General features: G+C 49.8%; 1 protein-coding gene across 6 annotated transcripts in view; it reads right to left on the reverse strand.

Annotated features, from left to right (window-relative positions):
* Nucleotides 1-776: 776 nt before the first annotated feature.
* The window catches only part of AHNAK (AHNAK nucleoprotein), a 30,524-nt gene continuing 12,079 nt past the window's right edge, over nt 777-19,221 (reverse strand). For all 6 annotated transcript variants that reach the window (XM_045793778.2, XM_045793782.2, XM_045793780.2 and 3 more), the window contains exon 5: nt 777-18,955. In XM_045793778.2, coding sequence (XP_045649734.2) covers nt 1,637-18,955 — 17,319 coding nt within the window. In that variant the 3' untranslated portion in view covers nt 777-1,636. The remainder of the gene's footprint in view (nt 18,956-19,221) is intronic.

The raw sequence follows: 19,221 nt of genomic DNA on the forward strand, positions 1-19,221 counted from the left end.
CATGTATTGTCTGCAGAGCTGGAAATCAAAAGAGGACTCTGGCCACAAAAGCTTTTTCATAGGGTTGCCTGGGTGGTGCAGTCGTTAAGCGTCTGCCTTCAGCTCAGGGTGTGATCCCAGCGTTCTGGGATCGAGCCCCACATCAGGGTCCTCCGCTGGGACCCTGCTTCTCTCTCTCCCACTCCCCCTGCTTGTGTTCCCTCTCTCTCTGGCTGTCTCTCTCTGTCAAATAAATAAATAAAATCTTTGAAGGAAAAAGAAAAGCTTTTTCATAAAGTTTAGTGGGACTAGCAGGAACCATAAAGACGCCTACTACGAGATCAGCAGCCTGATTTCCAAAAAGAGGAATCCGAGGCGCACACTGGGCAGGTGACTTGAGGCCACCCAGCAAACCTGCAGCCAAGTCAGAAATAGATGACATGCCTGTAACCCAGAGCCAGACCAAGCCCTTTTTACCACTCCAGTAGGTCTTGTTTTCCATTCATATCTGTATCCTCTTACCCATTCAGAACCATTGCTGAACTGGGTATTCCCATCTGAGGGTGCGAAGTTGGGGGGTGGGTCCTGGGGCGCGGGCTGCCAGGGTGCCAAGCCTCTCTTGATGTCTCGGCAATGGTGCAGTCAGCCACACCCGGTGAGAACCAGGCAGCAGAGATTCCCCCAACCCCCACCCCCAATTACCCAGTAATGAAACCAGCAAATCCACTGCAGGGACCGAGTCTCGATGGTCAGGGCTGGGCTCGTGCTCCCAACACAGAATGCAGAAGCTCAAAGCATCAGGGTTAATAAACAGCTTTATTGGCCTTTGACAGCATCGATTTTCTTACATTCTCAATTAACTTGCCATTAAAGTGCGGGAAATTGTCTTAATCATGATAACATTTATTAAAAGATACCAGAACTAGTAGCAGGAGTGTGGCGGCCACGAAGGAAACAGTTCTCCCACCTGCACAGAACGGAAGCCCCTGGTGTTGGGCCGGTGGGTGGGCCAGTTGGCAAACAGATGCTAATTCTCTCTCACCGCGAGCACCAAACTGGCTGGGACTGCCACCCCTGGGGGAAAAAAGCGACGCTAAAGAGATCTAAAAACCCCCACATGCCCTGCCTCGCGGCTCCCCTCGGCCCCCTTTGGGTGTTCGCTGTTTAGATAGATCCAATCTTAGGAGAAATGGAGGTCTGGCCCCCTCTACTGCCTTCTACCCCACCCCACCCTCACTAAAAAAAGCCCCCAAAGTCATTACAATGAAAAAGTGGGTTTCCATTACCCCGACACTAACAATGTTCCGTAAAAATGAGGATAATAAACACAAAAGCTTGCTTAGTAAACAGGAGCTCTCAGCGTTCAATGCAAAAGAAAAAAAAAAAAAAAAGAAAGAAACTGAAATCTCAAGGCAAATACTGTTGGCTCTGCCCACGGGCTGGACGAACTTGGAGCCCTTTACTCCTATCTGGAAAGCTCCGGGCGGGCCAGGAGCAGGAAGGCGGCTGGTTGGCTTTTTCAGCACTCGCCGAGGGCAGAGACCAGATCTTTGCACTACGCTGAGGCTGTCGGCGTGTTTCCGCTCGGAGTTTATATACAAACACACCCAGGGCTGATGTATTTTTATACATATATGTACACACACACACAGGCCTGCTACTCTTTCTTGGAGACCACCAGCTCCACCTCGGGAAGCTGGACGCCAACCTTAGTCCCGCTGTCATTGCTGGAAGAAGAGGACAGTCGGGACTTCTTCGAGGCCAAGGACACTCCGCTCCCCTGTAACTTGCCTGTCTCGTCATCGCTCCCAGTCACCTCATAGTGACCTTTGCTCTTTGACCCCAATCCCCCAAAGGTACCAAATTTCAGCTTTCCGTGTTTCCCTTTGACTTTCCCACCTTCCAGGGACACTTCCCCACCTTCAAACTCCAAAGTCCCGGTCGGGGTGGAAGGCGCCGAGAGCTCCCTTTCGTCACTGAAGGAATTTGAGCGGTGCCGGGGCTTCTTACTTTTAAATAAGGAGAATTTGCCTTTGGGTGATGACATCTCAGCCTCAGCGTCTCCTTCCAGAGAACCTAGGCTGGCCTTCGAGCTCTTCAGGTCGCCTTTGGACCCTGAAATGGATGCTTCCGGGGAGCCCGTGACACCACCTTTCCCTTTAGGTTTGGAAAAATTGAACTTGGGCATTTTGATTTTGGACTTTTTAAGTTTTACATCAGACTCTTCCCACTCGCCCTCTCCAGCCCCGGCCTGGACAGTGGCCTCCGCTTTGGGGAAGTTAATATCTACCCCCACTTCTCTGCCAACCAGCTCACGGCCAGAGAAGGTGAATTTGGGGATCTTCATCTTGGGGAATGTTACTTTTCCAGATCTGCTTTCCAAGTGACCTGGAGACCCAGACACACTCAGCCCAGGACCGTGGAGTCCAACCTGGCCTCCTTTCACACCTCCTTCTCCCTTTGGTCCTGAGAAGTGAAGTCCCCCAGCGAACTTCGGTGCATCCAGGTTGAGAGCGGAGGAGGCCTGGGGTCCTTTGACACTCACGTGCCCTTCGCCCAAGCTGACAGCTGGGGCGCCGACACCCCCTGAAACATCCACACCTCCTTTGATTTTCGGGCCCTTCAAGCTGACACCGAAATCTGACTCAGGAGAGGCCACATTAAGTGAAGGCCCCTTGACGCTAATGTCGGGAGCAGCCCCGTGGAAACCTATCCCTGAACCTTTCAGATCGCCTTTGATTTCAGGACCAGAAATCTGCCCCGTGGGGAGTTTCACATTCACACCTGGCAGCTCCACATCACATCCAGAGGACTTAATTCCAGGCATCTGGAGGTTTCCTTCGAGGCCTTGAACACTGATGCCTGGAAGACCTCCTCCAACCGTGGGGCCTTTCATCTCGCCAGTGGCCCCGAGGCTCCCTTTTATTTTTGGTCCTTCCAAGTTCAAGTCCATGTCTGGGGCTGAGATTTGAGGGCCAGAGATCTGAGGCCCTTTCAGGCTCAGGCCCCCGAGGTTCACATCCACGCCTGGTGCCTGTAGTTCTCCAGTCACTTGTGGCCCTTTGATGTTCATGTCCAAGTCAGACGCCGGAGTCGAGATGCCAAACTGGGGCAGCTTCATTTTGGGAAGTTTAATGCCACCTTCGGGGGCCTCCAAGCTTAGATCAGGAGCACCTACTGATACTTTGGGGCATTTGATGTCACCAGAGACAGCCAGGTCTCCCTGTAGACTTGGTCCCTTCAGGGTCACGTCTGGGGCGCCAAGGTTTAGTGAGGCGTCGATCCCAGGCACTTTCACACTGTCTCCTTCCAGCCTCACCTTTCCACCTTGACCTCTGAGGTCAAGCCCTGGGGCGTGCACCTTCACACCGGGAACAGAGGCATCCAGGTCTCCCTTCAAACTTGGTCCTTTCAAGTTCAGGTCAAGGTCAGGTCCAGAGACTTTTGGCATAGAGAGGTTCACTGAAGGCAAGTCTACTTTTGGCCCTTTCAGAGACACATCCGGCCCTTCAAGCTTAACATCAGGTGCACTCAAGCCTCCTTCGAGAGAGGGCAGCTGGGCATGGACCTCAGCTCCTCCCCCTTCCATCTTCACACCAGGGACACCGATCTTGGGCATTGAAAACTTGGGGAACTTGATCTTTGATTCTGGACCTTGCAGATCTAGGTCTGGTCCTTCCAGTCCCACACTGGAGACATCACCCTTTATCTTTGGTCCTTTCAAGCTAACGTTCACGTCGGGGATGGAGACCTGGGGGCCAGAAATGCCGAACGACGGTGCTTTGACTTCAGCATCAGGGCCTTCAATGTTGATGTCAGGAGCGTCCAAGTTTGCCTGCACCCTGGGGGCTTTCAAGTTACCCTCTATTTTTCCTCCTGAGACATCCATACCTGGCAGCTTGAACTTGGGAGCCTTCAGCTTGACGTCGGGACCTTCCACATGAATCCCCGGTGAAGAAATATCCACGTCAGGAGCCTGGATTTCACCCTCCAGTTTGGGGCTAGGGAGGGGGGCCTCAGCTTTAAATTTAGGTGATTTAATGTCAAATTCTACATCTGGAAAGTACATTTTCCCAAACATTGGTTTCTTGGTTTTGGGGGATTTCACATCAGCTTTAAGTGTGGCGTCTGGCCCAGCAACGCTGACATCTACATCAGGAGGCTTGACACTGGCATCAATTTCGCCCCCAGGAACATTCAAATCAAATCCCTGTTTTTTGGCCTTCATTTTTGGGCCACTCATGTGAATTTTGGGCATTTTAAACTTACTCTTCTTGCCCTTGCCGCCAACACTAATTTCAGGAGTCTCCACATTCAGCTCTGCCTCAGGAACGGTCACATCCAGGGCAGGAGACTTGAAGTCAGCTTTCGGGCTTTTTGCCCCAAAACCAAACTTGGGTTTCTTGAATTTGGGAATTTTAACGTCTGGCCCCTCAATATTAATATCTGGGCTCTCCGCGTGTACATCTAAGCTTGGAGCTTCTAAATCAACCTTGGGCCCTTTGAGGTCCAGTTCAGCACCTTCCAACTTGGGACCAGACACCCCAATTTTGGGTGCCTTGAAATGCAAATCAACATCAGGAACAGTTACTTTAGGTGCAGATATATCCAGTGATGGCATCTTCAAATTTGGGCCACTGAGCTTGGCATCCGGGCCTTCAAAATCCAGACCTGAACCCTTAAGGTCTACTTCTGGGCCTTTGAAAGTACCTTCAATCTTAGGGACAGACACATCAAAATCTCCTTTGACTCTGGGTCCTTTCAAATCCAGGTCAACATCAGGCATGGAGATTTTGGGAGCCTTGATATTTATCTCTGGCATCTTGAACTTGGGGCCCTTCAGTTTTGCATCTGGACCTTCAATGTTCACATCCGGGGCATCAAGGTCCACCTTGGGGCCAGAAATATCAATGTCAGCTTTAGGGAGAGTAACATCCACATCTGGGCCCTCGCCTTTGAAGCCAGGCATGCTGAACTTGGGCATTTTCACCTTGGGCATCTTCAGGTGCCAGTCTGGGCCGTGAACGTCCACATCAGGGGCATCGATGTCCAATTTGGGCCCTTTGATGTCAATTTCGGGGCCCTTGAGGTCACCTTCCACTTTGGGCAGAGACACGTCCACATCACCCTTTACCTTGGGACCTTTCAGGTTTAAGTCAATATCAGGCATGGTGATCTTAGGAGCTTTGATGTTCATCTCTGGCATCTTGAACTTGGGGCCCTTCAGTTTTGCATCTGGACCTTCGATATTGACATCTGGAACATCAATGTCCACCTTGGGTCCTGAGACGTCGATGTTGGCCTTGGGCAGGTTCACATCCACTTCTGGGCCTTCTCCTTTGAATCCAGGCATGCTGAACTTGGGCATTTTCACCTTGGGCATCTTCAGGTGCCAGTCTGGGCCATGGACATCCACATCTGGGACGTCAACGTCCACCTTGGGGCCCTTGATGTCAACTTCAGGGCCCTTGAGGTCACCTTCAACTTTGGGCAGAGACACATCCACATCACCCTTTACCTTGGGACCCTTCAGATTCAGGTCCACTTCAGGCATGGAGATCTTGGGTGCCTTGAGGTGCAGGTCAGGCATTTTAAACTTGGGACCCTTCAGTTTCCCTTCTGGGCCATGAATGTCAACATCAGGAGTGTCTATGTCCAGATCAGGGCCTTTAACATCCACTTTGGGGCCTTTCAGATTTCCTTCCAGTTTAGGAATGGAAATATCCAAATCTCCCTTTATCTTAGGTCCTTTCAAGTTCAAATCAATGTCGCTCATGGAGATTTGTGGGGTTTTGAAATGGACATCAGGCATCTTAAATTTGGGACCTTTGAGCTTCCCTTCAGGACCTTCAATGTCCACCTCTGGCCCTTTTAGATCACCTTCCACCTTAGGTAATGAAAGATCCACATCCCCCTTTACTTTGGGCCCTTTCAAATTTAAGTCAAAGTCAGGCATGGAGATCTTGGGGGCTTTAATATGCATCTCTGGCATCTTAAATTTGGGCCCCTTCAGTTTTCCTTCTGGGCCTTCAATATTGACATCAGGAGTGTCAATGTCCAATTTGGGGCCCTTGATGTCAATTTCAGGGCCCTGGAGGTCACCTTCCACCTTGGGCAAAGAAACATCCACATCACCCTTCATTTTGGGGCCCTTCAGGTTAAAGTCAAGGTCAGGCATGGAGATTTTGGGAGCTTTGATGTTCATCTCTGGCATCTTGAACTTGGGGCCCTTCAGTTTTGCATCTGGACCTTCAATGTTCACATCCGGGGCATCAAGGTCCACCTTGGGGCCAGAAATATCAATGTCAGCTTTAGGGAGAGTAACATCCACATCTGGGCCCTCGCCTTTGAAGCCAGGCATGCTGAACTTGGGCATTTTCACCTTGGGCATCTTCAGGTGCCAGTCTGGGCCGTGAACGTCCACATCAGGGGCATCGATGCCCAATTTGGGCCCTTTGATGTCAATTTCGGGGCCCTTGAGGTCACCTTCCACTTTGGGCAGAGACACGTCCACATCACCCTTTACCTTGGGACCTTTCAGGTTTAAGTCAATATCAGGCATGGTGATCTTAGGAGCTTTGATGTTCATCTCTGGCATCTTGAACTTGGGGCCCTTCAGTTTTGCATCTGGACCTTCGATATTGACATCTGGAACATCAATGTCCACCTTGGGTCCTGAGACGTCAATGTCGGCCTTGGGCAGGTTCACATCCACTTCTGGGCCTTCTCCTTTGAATCCAGGCATGCTGAACTTGGGCATTTTCACCTTGGGCATCTTCAGGTGCCAGTCTGGGCCATGGACATCCACATCTGGGACATCAACGTCCACCTTGGGGCCCTTGATGTCAACTTCAGGGCCCTTGAGGTCACCTTCAACTTTGGGCAGAGACACATCCACATCGCCCTTTACCTTGGGACCCTTCAGATTCAGGTCCACTTCAGGCATGGAGATCTTGGGTGTCTTGAGGTGCAGGTCAGGCATTTTAAACTTGGGACCCTTCAGTTTCCCTTCTGGGCCATGAATGTCAACATCAGGAGTGTCAATGTCCACCTTGGGTCCTGAGATGTCAATGTCAGCTTTGGGCAGGTTCACATCCACATCTGGGCCCTCACCTTTGAAGCCAGGCATGCTGAACTTCGGCATTTTCACCTTGGGCATCTTCAGGTGCCAGTCTGGACCATGAACGTCCACATCAGGGACATCGATGTCCACTTTGGGCCCTTTGATGTCAACTTCAGGGGCCTTTAGTTCACCTTCCACCTTAGGCAGAGAAACATCCACATCTCCTTTGACCTTGGGGCCTTTCAGGTGCAAATCAAAGTCAGGCATGGAGATCTTGGGGGCTTTGATGTTCATCTCAGGCATCTTGAACTTGGGGCCCTTCAGTTTTGCATCTGGACCTTCGATATTGACATCTGGAACATCAATGTCCACCTTGGGGCCTGAGACATCAATGTCAGCCTTGGGCAGGTTCACATCCACTTCTGGGCCTTCTCCTTTGAAGCCAGGCATGCTGAACTTGGGCATTTTCACCTTGGGCATCTTCAGGTGCCAGTCTGGGCCATGGACATCCACATCTGGGACATCAACATCCACTTTGGGGCCCTTGATGTCAACTTCAGGGCCCTTGAGGTCACCTTCCACTTTGGGCACAGACACATCCACATCACCCTTTACCTTGGGACCTTTCAGGTGCAAATCAAAGTCAGGCATGGAGATCTTGGGGGCTTTGATGTTCATCTCAGGCATCTTGAACTTAGGACCTTTCAACTTTCCCTCTGGACCCTCAATGTTAACATCAGTGCCTTCAATGTCCACTTTGGGGCCTGAGACATCAATGTTGGCCTTGGGCAGGTTCACATCCACTTCTGGGCCTTCTCCTTTGAAGCCAGGCATGCTGATTTTGGGCATTTTTATCTTGGGCATTTTCAGGTGCCAGTCAGGTCCATGAACATCCACATCAGGGGCATCAATGTCCACTTTGGGACCTTTGAGGTCCACTTCAGGGCCTTTCAGATCCCCTTCAAACTTGGGAAGGGAAACATCCACATCACCCTTCACCTTGGGGCCCTTCAGGTTTAAATCAATATCAGGCATGGAAATCTTAGGAGTCTTTAGGTGCATTTCTGGCATCTTGAATTTGGGCCCCTTCAGTTTCCCCTCTGGGCCTTCAATGTTAATATCAGGAGTGTCGATGTCCACTTTGGGGCCCTTGATGTCCACCTCAGGGCCCTTTAGGTCACCTTCTACTTTTGGCAAAGACATATCCACATCTCCTTTCATTTTGGGGCCCTTCAAGCTCAGATCAAGGTCAGGCATGGAGATTTTGGGGGCTTTGATGTTCATCTCAGGCATCTTGAACTTGGGGCCCTTCAGTTTTGCATCTGGGCCTTCAATATTCACATCTGGGGCATCAATGTCCACTTTGGGGCCAGAAATACCAATGTCAGCTTTAGGGAGAGTAACATCCACATCTGGGCCATCGCCTTTGAAGCCAGGCATACTGAACTTGGGCATTTTCACCTTGGGCATTTTCAGGTGCCAGTCTGGGCCATGAACATCCACACCAGGGGCATCAATGTCCACTTTGGGCCCTTTGATATCAATCTCTGGCCCTTTCAGATCCCCTTCGACTTTGGGCAAAGAAACATCCATATCACCTTTCACCTTGGGACCCTTCAGGTTTAAATCAATGTCAGGCATGGAGATCTTAGGAGTTTTGATATTGATGTCAGGCATCTTGAGTTTGGGACCTTTTAGGCCTCCTTCTACACCTTCCACATTGATTTCTGGACCCTCAATGTCCATTCTGGGACCCTCTATGTTGATATCTCCTTTTGGCAGATCTACAGCCATTTCTGGCCCTTCTGCTTTTAAGCCAGGCACACCAAACTTGGGCATTTTCATTTTGGGCATTTTCAAATTCCAATCTGGACCATGAACATCCATATCAGGTGCATCAAGATGAACTTCTGGTGCTTTAATATCTACTTTGGGTCCTTTAAGGTCACCTTCTAAATTAGGAGCTGTGACATCTAAGTCTCCTTTGACTTTAGGACCTTTCAGATTTAACTCCACATCAGGCATAGAAACTTTAGGAGATGAAATACTCAGGAAAGGCATTTTGAACTTGGATCCCTTCACTTTTCCTTGGACCTCAACATCAGGAGCATTAATATCAACTTTTGGACCTGTCACATCAATATCTGGCTTTTTAACTTTGACATCCACCTCAGATGTCTGAACTTTGGAGCCTGAAAAATTAAATTTGGGAAGCTTAAAGCGTGATTTCTTTGACTTGCCTTCAAGATTGACCTTAGGACCAGAAATGTCCACTTCTGGGCCCTTTACATCCAACTTGGGAGCTTTAACGTCACCTTCCAATTTGGGCCCAGAAACATCAACATCTCCCTTAAGCTTTGCACCTTTCAAATTCAGGTCAATTTCTGGCATGGAGATCTTGGGCATGTTTACATGCATGTCTGGCATCTTTAGTTTGGGACCTTTCAATTTGCCTTCAGGACCATGAATGTCAATATCTGGAGCATCTACATCTATCTTTGGGCCTTTGATGTCAATAGTAGGCCCTTTCATATCACCTTCTACATTTGGAAGGGAAACATCCACCTCTCCTTTCATTTTAGGGCCTTTAAGATTAAGGTCCAAATCTGGCATGGATATCTTAGGAGCTTTGATGTTCATCTCTGGCATCTTGAACTTGGGGCCCTTCAGTTTTGCATCTGGACCTTCAATATTCACATCTGGAACATCAATATCCACCTTGGGTCCTGAGACATCAATGTCAGCCTTGGGGAGGTTCACATCAACTTCTGGGCCTTCTCCTTTGAAGCCTGGCATGCTGATCTTGGGCATTTTTATCTTGGGCATCTTCAGGTGCCAATCTGGGCCATGGACATCCACATCTGGAACATCAACATCCACCTTGGGGCCCTTGAGGTCAACTTCAGGAACTTTAATCTCACCTTCCACCTTGGGTAAAGACACATCCATATCACCCTTCACTTTAGGGCCCTTCAGGTTAAGATCAATGTCTGGCATGGAGATCTTGGGGGCTTTGATGTTCATCTCAGGCATCTTGAACTTGGGGCCCTTCAGTTTTGCATCTGGACCTTCGATATTGACATCTGGAACATCAATGTCCACCTTGGGGCCTGAGACATCAATGTCAGCCTTGGGCAGGTTCACATCCACTTCTGGGCCTTCTCCTTTGAAGCCAGGCATACTGAACTTGGGCATTTTCACCTTGGGCATCTTCAGGTGCCAGTCTGGGCCATGGACATCCACATCTGGGACATCAACATCCACTTTGGGGCCCTTGATATCAACTTCAGGGCCCTTGAGGTCACCTTCCACTTTGGGTACAGACACATCCACATCACCCTTTACCTTGGGACCTTTCAGGTGCAAATCAAAGTCAGGCATGGAGATCTTGGGGGCTTTGATGTTCATCTCAGGCATCTTGAACTTAGGACCTTTCAACTTTCCCTCAGGACCCTCAATGTTAATATCAGGGCCTTCAATGTCCACCTTGGGGCCTGAGACATCAATGTCAGCCTTGGGCAGGTTCACATCTACTTCTGGGCCTTCTCCTTTGAAGCCAGGCATGCTGAACTTGGGCATTTTCACCTTGGGCATCTTCAGGTGCCAGTCTGGGCCATGGACATCCACATCTGGGACATCAACGTCCACTTTGGGGCCCTTGATGTCAACTTCAGGGCCCTTGAGGTCACCTTCCACTTTGGGCACAGACACATCCACATCACCCTTTACCTTGGGACCTTTCAGGTGCAAATCAAAGTCAGGCATGGAGATCTTGGGGGCTTTGATGTTCATCTCAGGCATCTTGAACTTAGGACCTTTCAACTTTCCCTCAGGACCCTCAATGTTAACATCAGGGCCTTCAATGTCCACCTTGGGGCCTGAGACATCAATGTCAGCCTTGGGTAGGTTCACATCCACATCTGGGCCTTCTCCTTTGAAGCCAGGCATGCTGAACTTGGGCATTTTCATCTTGGGCATTTTCAGGTGCCAGTCTGGGCCATGAACATCAACATCTGGGACATCAATGTCCACTTTGGGGCCTTTGAGGTCGACTTCAGGGCCTTTCAGGTCTCCCTCTAACTTGGGACCTATGACATCCACATCTCCTTTTATTTTTGGACCTGTTAAATTAAGATCAATATCTGGCATGGATATCTTTGGAGTCTTCAAATGCATTTCAGGCATCTTAAACTTTGGACTTTTCCACTTTCCTTCAGGTCCTTCAATATTCACATCAGGACATTCAACATCCACCTTGGGTACTGACACATCTATGTCAGCCTTGGGGAGGTTCACATCAACTTCTGGGCCTTCTCCTTTGAAGCCAGGCATGCTGAACTTGGGCATTTTCACCTTGGGCATCTTCAGGTGCCAATCTGGGCCATGGACATCCACATCTGGGACATCAACATCCACTTTGGGGCCCTTGATGTCAACTTCAGGGCCCTTGAGGTCACCTTCCACTTTGGGCACAGACACATCCACATCACCCTTTACCTTGGGACCTTTCAGGTGCAAATCAAAGTCAGGCATGGAGATCTTGGGGGCTTTGATGTTCATCTCAGGCATCTTGAACTTAGGACCTTTCAACTTTCCCTCTGGACCCTCAATGTTAACATCAGGGCCTTCAATGTCCACCTTGGGGCCTGAGACATCAATGTCAGCCTTGGGCAGGTTCACATCCACTTCTGGGCCTTCTCCTTTGAAGCCAGGCATGCTGAACTTGGGCATTTTCATCTTGGGCATTTTCAGGTGCCAGTCTGGGCCATGGACATCCACATCTGGGACATCAATGTCTACTTTGGGGCCCTTGATGTCAACTTCAGGGCCCCTGAGGTCACCTTCCACTTTGGGCACAGACACATCCACATCACCCTTTACCTTGGGACCTTTCAGGTGCAAATCAAAGTCAGGCATGGAGATCTTGGGGGCTTTGATGTTCATCTCAGGCATCTTGAACTTAGGACCTTTCAACTTTCCCTCTGGACCCTCAATGTTAACATCGGGGCCTTCAATGTCCACCTTGGGGCCTGAGACATCAATGTCAGCCTTGGGTAGGTTCACATCCACTTCTGGGCCTTCTCCTTTGAAGCCAGGCATGCTGAACTTGGGCATTTTCATCTTGGGCATTTTTAGGTGCCAGTCTGGGCCATGGACATCAGGAGCATTTATGTCTACTTTGGGGCCCTTGATGTTCACATCTGGTACTTTAATTTTACCTTCTACCTCAGGCACAGACACATCAACATCCCCCTTGATTTTTGGTCCTTTCAAATTTAGGTCCACATCAGGCATAGAAATATTTGGGGCTTTAAAATGCATGTCAGGCATCTTGAATTTGGGACCTTTCAATTTGCCCTCTGGTCCTTCAATGTCAATTTTTGGCCCACTGATATCACCTTTGAGGTCTGGCCCTTTGAGGTCACCTTCCAATTTGGGAACATCAACATCCATCTCTCCCTTTATCTTGGGACTTTTTAAGTGTACATCAATGTCTGGCATGGAGATTTTGGGAGCTTTAAAGTGCATGTCTGGCATCTTAAATTTAGGACTTTTCCATTTGCCATCTGGACCTTCCACAGCTACGTCTGGTATGTCAACATCCAATTTGGGACCTTTGACATCCACTTCTGGACCCTTTAACTCTCCCTCCAGCTTTGGGGCAGAAACATCAAAGTCTCCTTTGACTTTAGGCCCTTTTAAGTTGAAGTCAACATCAGGCATGGAGATCTTAGGGGCATGAAAGTGCATTTCAGGCATCTTGAACTTAGGGCCTTTCAGTTTTCCTTCTGGACCCTCAATGTTCATATCCGGCGCTTCAATGTCCACCTTGGGTCCAGAGATGTCAATGTCAGCTTTGGGCAGGTTCACATCCACATCTGGGCCCTCACCTTTGAAGCCAGGCATGCTGAACTTGGGCATTTTCATCTTGGGCATCTTCAGGTGCCAGTCTGGCCCATGAACATCCACATCTGGGGCATCAATGTCTACTTTGGGGCCTTTAATGTCCACCTCTGGCACATTCATTTCACCTTCTATCTTGGGCACAGACACGTCCACATCCCCTTTCACTTTGGGGCCTTTCAAGTGTAAGTCCACATCAGGCATGGAGATCTTGGGGGTCTTGAAGTGCATGTCTGGCATCTTAAACTTAGGGCCTTTCAACTTTGCATCAGGACATTCCAGATCAACATCAGGCATCTCCACATCCATGCTGGGGCCTTTCAAATCTCCTTCCAATTTTGGCACAGATACATCCACATCTCCCTTTAGTTTTGGCCCCTTAAGATTCAAGTTCACATCAGGCATGGAGATCTTGGGAGCCTTGAAGTGCATCTCAGGCATCCTAAACTTGGGGCCTTTCAGCTTTCCTTCCGGTCCTTCAATGTTAACATCTGGAGCTTCAATGTCCACTTTGGGTCCAGAGATGTCAATGTCAGCCTTGGGCAGGTTCACATCCACTTCTGGGCCCTCACCTTTGAAGCCAGGCATGCTGAACTTGGGCATTTTCATCTTGGGCATTTTCAAGTTCCAGTCTGGGCCGTGAACATCCACATCTGGGACATCAACGTCCACTTTGGGTCCTTTGATGTCCACATCTGGCACTTTCATTTCACCTTCTATCTTGGGCACAGACACATCCACATCCCCCTTCACCTTTGGACCTTTCAAGTGTAAGTCTACGTCCGGCATGGAGATCTTGGGGGTCTTGAAGTGCATCTCAGGCATCTTAAACTTAGGGCCTTTCAACTTTGCATCAGGACATTCCAGATCAACGTCAGGCATCTCCACATCCACACTAGGACCTTTGATATCAACTTGTGGACCTCTGAGATCACCTTCTAGCTCAGGCACAGAAGCATCAATTTCTCCTTTCACTTTGGGTCCCTTCAAATTCAAGTCTACATCTGGCATGGATATCTTAGGAGCTTTGATATTCAATTTAGGCATCTTAAATTTAGAGCCCTTTAATTTTCCTTCTGGTCCCTCTATATCCAAATCAGGAGCGTCAATGTCCACTTTGGGGCCAGACACATTAATGTCAGCCTTGGGCAGGTTCACATCAACTTCTGGACCCTCACCTTTGAAGCCAGGCATACTGAACTTGGGCATTTTCACCTTGGGCATCTTCAGGTGCCAGTCTGGGCCATGAACATCCACATCTGGGACATCAACGTCCACTTTGGGCCCTTTGATGTCCACATCTGGCACTTTCATTTCACCTTCTATCCTTGGCATAGACACATCTGCATCCCCTTTGACTTTGGGGCCTTTCAAGTGTAAGTCCACATCAGGCATGGAGATCTTGGGAGTCTTGAAGTGCATGTCTGGCATCTTAAACTTAGGACCTTTCAGCTTCCCTTCTGGACCTTCAATATCAATATCACCAACATCCACATCCATCTTCGGGGCCTTCATGTCAATTTCAGGAGCTTTCAAGTCTCCTTCCACTTTGGGAAGGGAAACATCTACATCAGTTTTCAGTTTAGGGGCTTTTAGATTAAGTCCAACATCAGGCATAGAGATTTTGTGTGTCTGTATATTCATGCTTGGCATCTTGAACTTGGGACCCTTTAGTTTCCCCTCTGGACCTTCAATATTCACATCTGGAACTTCAACATCCACCTTGGGACCTGAGACATCAATGTTGGCCTTGGGCAGGTTCACATCCACTTCTGGGCCTTCTCCTTTGAAGCCTGGCATGCTGAACTTGGGCATTTTCACTTTGGGCATCTTTAGATGCCAGTCTGGGCCATGAACTCCCACATCTGGTGCATTAATATCTGCTTTGGGACCTTTGATGTCAACATCAGGAGCTTTTATCTCTCCTTCTATTTTTGGAATTGTAACATCATAATCACCTTTCATTTTAGGTCCTTTCAAATGCAAACCAACATCTGGCATGGATATCTTCTGAGGCTTTATATTCATTTCTGGCATCTTAAATTTAGGACCTTTTACTTTTGCATCTGGACCATCAATATTCACATCTGGAACTTCCACATCCACCTTGGGCCCTGAGACATCAATGTTGGCCTTGGGCAGGTTCACATCCACTTCTGGACCTTCTCCTTTGAAGCCAGGCATGCTGAACTTGGGCATTTTCACCTTGGGCATCTTCAGGTGCCAGTCTGGTCCTTGAACATCTGGAGCACTGATGTCAACTTTGGGCTCTTTAATGTCCACATCTGGAACTTTTATTTCACCTTCTACATCAGGCACAGACATATCCACATCTCCCTTTAGTTTTGGCCCCTTAAGATTCAAGTTCACATCAGGCATGGAGATCTTGGGAGCCTTGAAGTGCATCTCAGGCATCCTAAACTTGGGGCCTTTCAGCTTTCCTTCCGGTCCTTCAATGTTAACATCTGGAGCTTCAATGTCCACTTTGGGTCCAGAGATGTCAATGTCAGCCTTGGGCAGGTTCACATCCACTTCTGGGCCCTCACCTTTGAAGCCAGGCATGCTGAACTTGGGCATTTTCATCTTGGGCATTTTCAAGTTCCAGTCTGGGCCGTGAACATCCACATCTGGGACATCAACGTCCACTTTGGGTCCTTTGATGTCCACATCTGGCACTTTCATTTCACCTTCTATCTTGGGCACAGACACGTCCACATCCCCCTTCACCTTCGGACCTTTCAAGTGTAGGTCCACGTCTGGCATGGAGATCTTGGGGGTCTTGAAGTGCATCTCAGGCATCTTAAACTTGGGGCCCTTCAGCTTCCCTTCTGGACCTTCAAGGCTCACATCTGGGGCTTCAATGTCAACTTTGGGTCCAGAGATGTCAATGTCAGCCTTGGGCAGGTTCACATCCACATCTGGGCCCTCGCCTTTCAAGCTGGGCACACTGAACTTGGGCATTTTCATCTTGGGCATTTTCAGGCTCCAGTCTGCACCTTGGACTTCCACATCTGGTGCTTTAATGTCTACCTTGGGTCCTTTGATGTCCACTTCTGGAACTTTCATCTCACCTTCTACTTTTGGTGCTGACACATCTAGACTGCCTTTCATTTTGGGTCCTTTAAGATCTAAGTCAACATCTGGCAGAGTCATCTTAGGAGCTTTGAAGTGCATCTCAGGCATCTTAAACTTGGGGCCTTTCAACTTTCCTTCTGGTCCTTCAAGGCTCAAATCTGGAGCACTAATATCTACCTTGGGTGCAGAAATGTCCACATCAGCCTTTGGCAGGTTCACATCCACTTCTGGGCCCTCCCCTTTGAGGCTGGGCATGGTAAATTTGGGCATTTTCATCTTGGGCATCTTTAGGTTCCATTCAGGACCATGAACCTCAACATCTGGGGCACTGATGTCTACTTTTGGCCCTTTGAGTTCCCCTTCCATCTTTGGCACTGTAACATCATATTCTCCCTTTACCTTGGGACCTTTCATATGCAAATCCACATCAGGCATAGAGATCTTAGGGGCCTTGATATTCATCTCAGGCATCTTAAACTTGGGACCCTTCAGCTTTCCTTCAGGTCCTTCAATGTTCACATCTGGAACTTCAACATCCACTGTGGGTCCGGAGATGTCAATGTCAGTCTTGGGCAGGTTCACATCCACCTCTGGGCCCTCTGCTTTGAAGCCAGGCACACTGAACTTGGGCATTTTCATCTTGGGCATCTTCAGGTGCCAGTCTGGGCCGTGAACATCCACATCTGGAGCATCAATATCCACTCTGGCACTTTTAAGTTCAACATCAGGAACTTTAATCTCACCTTCCACTTTCGGCACTGTGACATCATATTCTCCTTTTACTTTAGGGCCTTTCAAATGTAAGTCCACATCTGGCATGGAGATCTTGGGGGCTTTGATATTCATCTCAGGCATCTTAAACTTAGGTCCTTTCAATTTCCCTTCTGGTCCCTCCATGCTCACATCTGGAGCACTAACTTCTACCTTGTGCCCAGAAATGTCCACATCAGCCTTGGGCAGGTTCACATCCACTTCTGGGCCCTCTGCTTTGAAGCCAGGCACACTGAACTTGGGCATTTTCATCTTGGGCATCTTCAGATGCCAGTCTGGGCCCTGAACATCCACATCTGGGGCATCAATGTCCACTTTGGGGCCTTTCAGTTCCCCTTCAAGTTTGGGGGCTGTTACATCATACTCTCCTTTAACCTTTGTGCCTTTAACATGCAAATCAACATCAGGTATGGAGATCTTTGGTGTCTTGGCACTCACTTCAGGCAGCTTGATATCAGGGCCTTTAAGTTTGCCTCCCAGGCCCCCTATGTTGACATTTGGGGACTCCACATTGACCTTGGGCCCCGAAATACTGACGTCTCCTTTGGGTAGTTTCACGTCTACATCTGGGCCTTCCCCCTCAACTCTTGGAGTGCTGAACTTGGGCGTTTTCAGGTTCCATCCTGGGCCATGAACTTCCACACCTGGGGCACTGACATCCACCTTGGGGCCCTTGACATCCACTTCAGGGACGCTGACTTTCCCTTCTACTTTGGGGAGTGTGACATCTACACCCCCTTTCACTTTAGGTGCAGCCACATTTAGATCTACGTCTGCCATAGCGATCCTGCACGTTCCTGTTTTCCCGGAAGAACTACTAAGGGTGGGTCCCGTCAAGGTCCCCTCAAGGCAAGGTGTCTCTATGTCCACTTTGGAGCCTTTAACCGCCACTTGAGGGCCTTTAACATCACCTTGCACCCCAGGCACTGACACCTTAATATCTCCCTTCAGTTTAGGGGATCCAAGGCTCAGATCCACATCCTGCATGGAGATTTTCGGTTTCTGTATCATCATTTCAGGAGTCTTGACTTTCGTACCCTTCACCTTCCCTTCCAGCCCCCCAGCAGCAACTTCAGGTAGGCTGACGTCCCCAGAGATCCCAGGAAGAGTCATTTCACCTGTGGGCAGTGTCACATCAATGCCAGCGCCCTCTCCCTTAGAACCTGATACGGAGAATTTGGGAACTTTCATCTTGGGCATATTCAGTTTGCCCCCAGGCCCATGAATATCAATGTCAGGGGCTTGAACCTCCACATCGGAGCCAGCGATAGTGCCCTCGATTTTGGGCCCAGAGATGTCCGCCCCTATGCTGCCCTGTGGCTTGGCACCTTTCAGGCCTAATTCACTCTCAAGGGATGGCCCAGTGATTTGGGGGCCCTTCAGCTTCCCCTCAAGCCCCTCAATATTGGCAGAAGGAGCACTGACTTCTAGCTGAGGGGTCTGGATGTTCCCGCCAATGGTCAGGCCTGGCTTGCCACCCTTGTGCCCCACAGAGAATTCAGGTGCAGAAACGCTCAACCCTGCCACTGGTGCCTGGCCCTCGGGTGCTGTCGAGACACCGAATTTTGGCACCTTCATAGTGGGAAATTTAATTTTCCCATAATTGCCACTCTCCAGAGATGGGTCCTGCACCTCCACTGCCCCTCCCCCAAGAGAAGACGAAATGTCCACTCCTGGCACGTGGACCCCTCCTTTGCCACCCAAGTCCAAGCCCTTTGCACTGACATTGACGCCTGGGCTCCCCACCTTTATCCCAGGCACGGTGACCTGGAGCTTCGAGTGGCCAGCACCTTGGAGCTCTGGTCCCGAAGCGGAAACGGACCCCGCTCGGATGTCCACCAGAGAGCCTGTGGTAGGAGACGCTGCCCCCGAGCCCGAGGGCAGTCTGATCACGGTCTTGCCAGGCTGGGCGTCCACATCCAAAGTGGAGATTTCAGTCAGTTCATGCCGTGGAATCTTGATCTTGAACTCTGGGCTGCTGATATCGATCTCCCTGGCTCCTTCGCGGCCCGTCACATCAACAGTGTAGGCCGTGACCCTTCTAGTCACTGTGATGGTGCGGCTCTGGGTCTCCCCAGGATCCCCTTCTAGTCCATCCTCCGACCTCAGCCGCGGCTTGATCTTCGTGGTGTAGATGCGCTGGTAGGCCTCATCATCCCCGCTCTGCGGAAAGACAGGCCGACGGAGGTTGCAGCGGGCTCTGCCTGAGCCACAGACGCCCGGCCGCAGCCCAGCCGACCACGTGGTTGCCTGCTTCCCCAAGAAGCTGGGACCAGAACGGAGGCCCACGGAGCCTCCTGGGGCACAGCACAGAGGGGTAAAGGAAGGGACTGACAGCCACATCACAGGAGGAAAACAAACGATCTGGGGAAACTCGGGGAAAGCAAAAGCCATGGGGGAGAGAAGTGGGGTGGACTCCAGCCTTGTGT

Source organism: Ursus americanus, chromosome 24 (assembly GCF_024610735.1).
Source record: "Ursus americanus isolate L20-20 chromosome 24, mUrsAme1.1.p, whole genome shotgun sequence".
NCBI lineage: Eukaryota > Metazoa > Chordata > Mammalia > Carnivora > Ursidae > Ursus > Ursus americanus.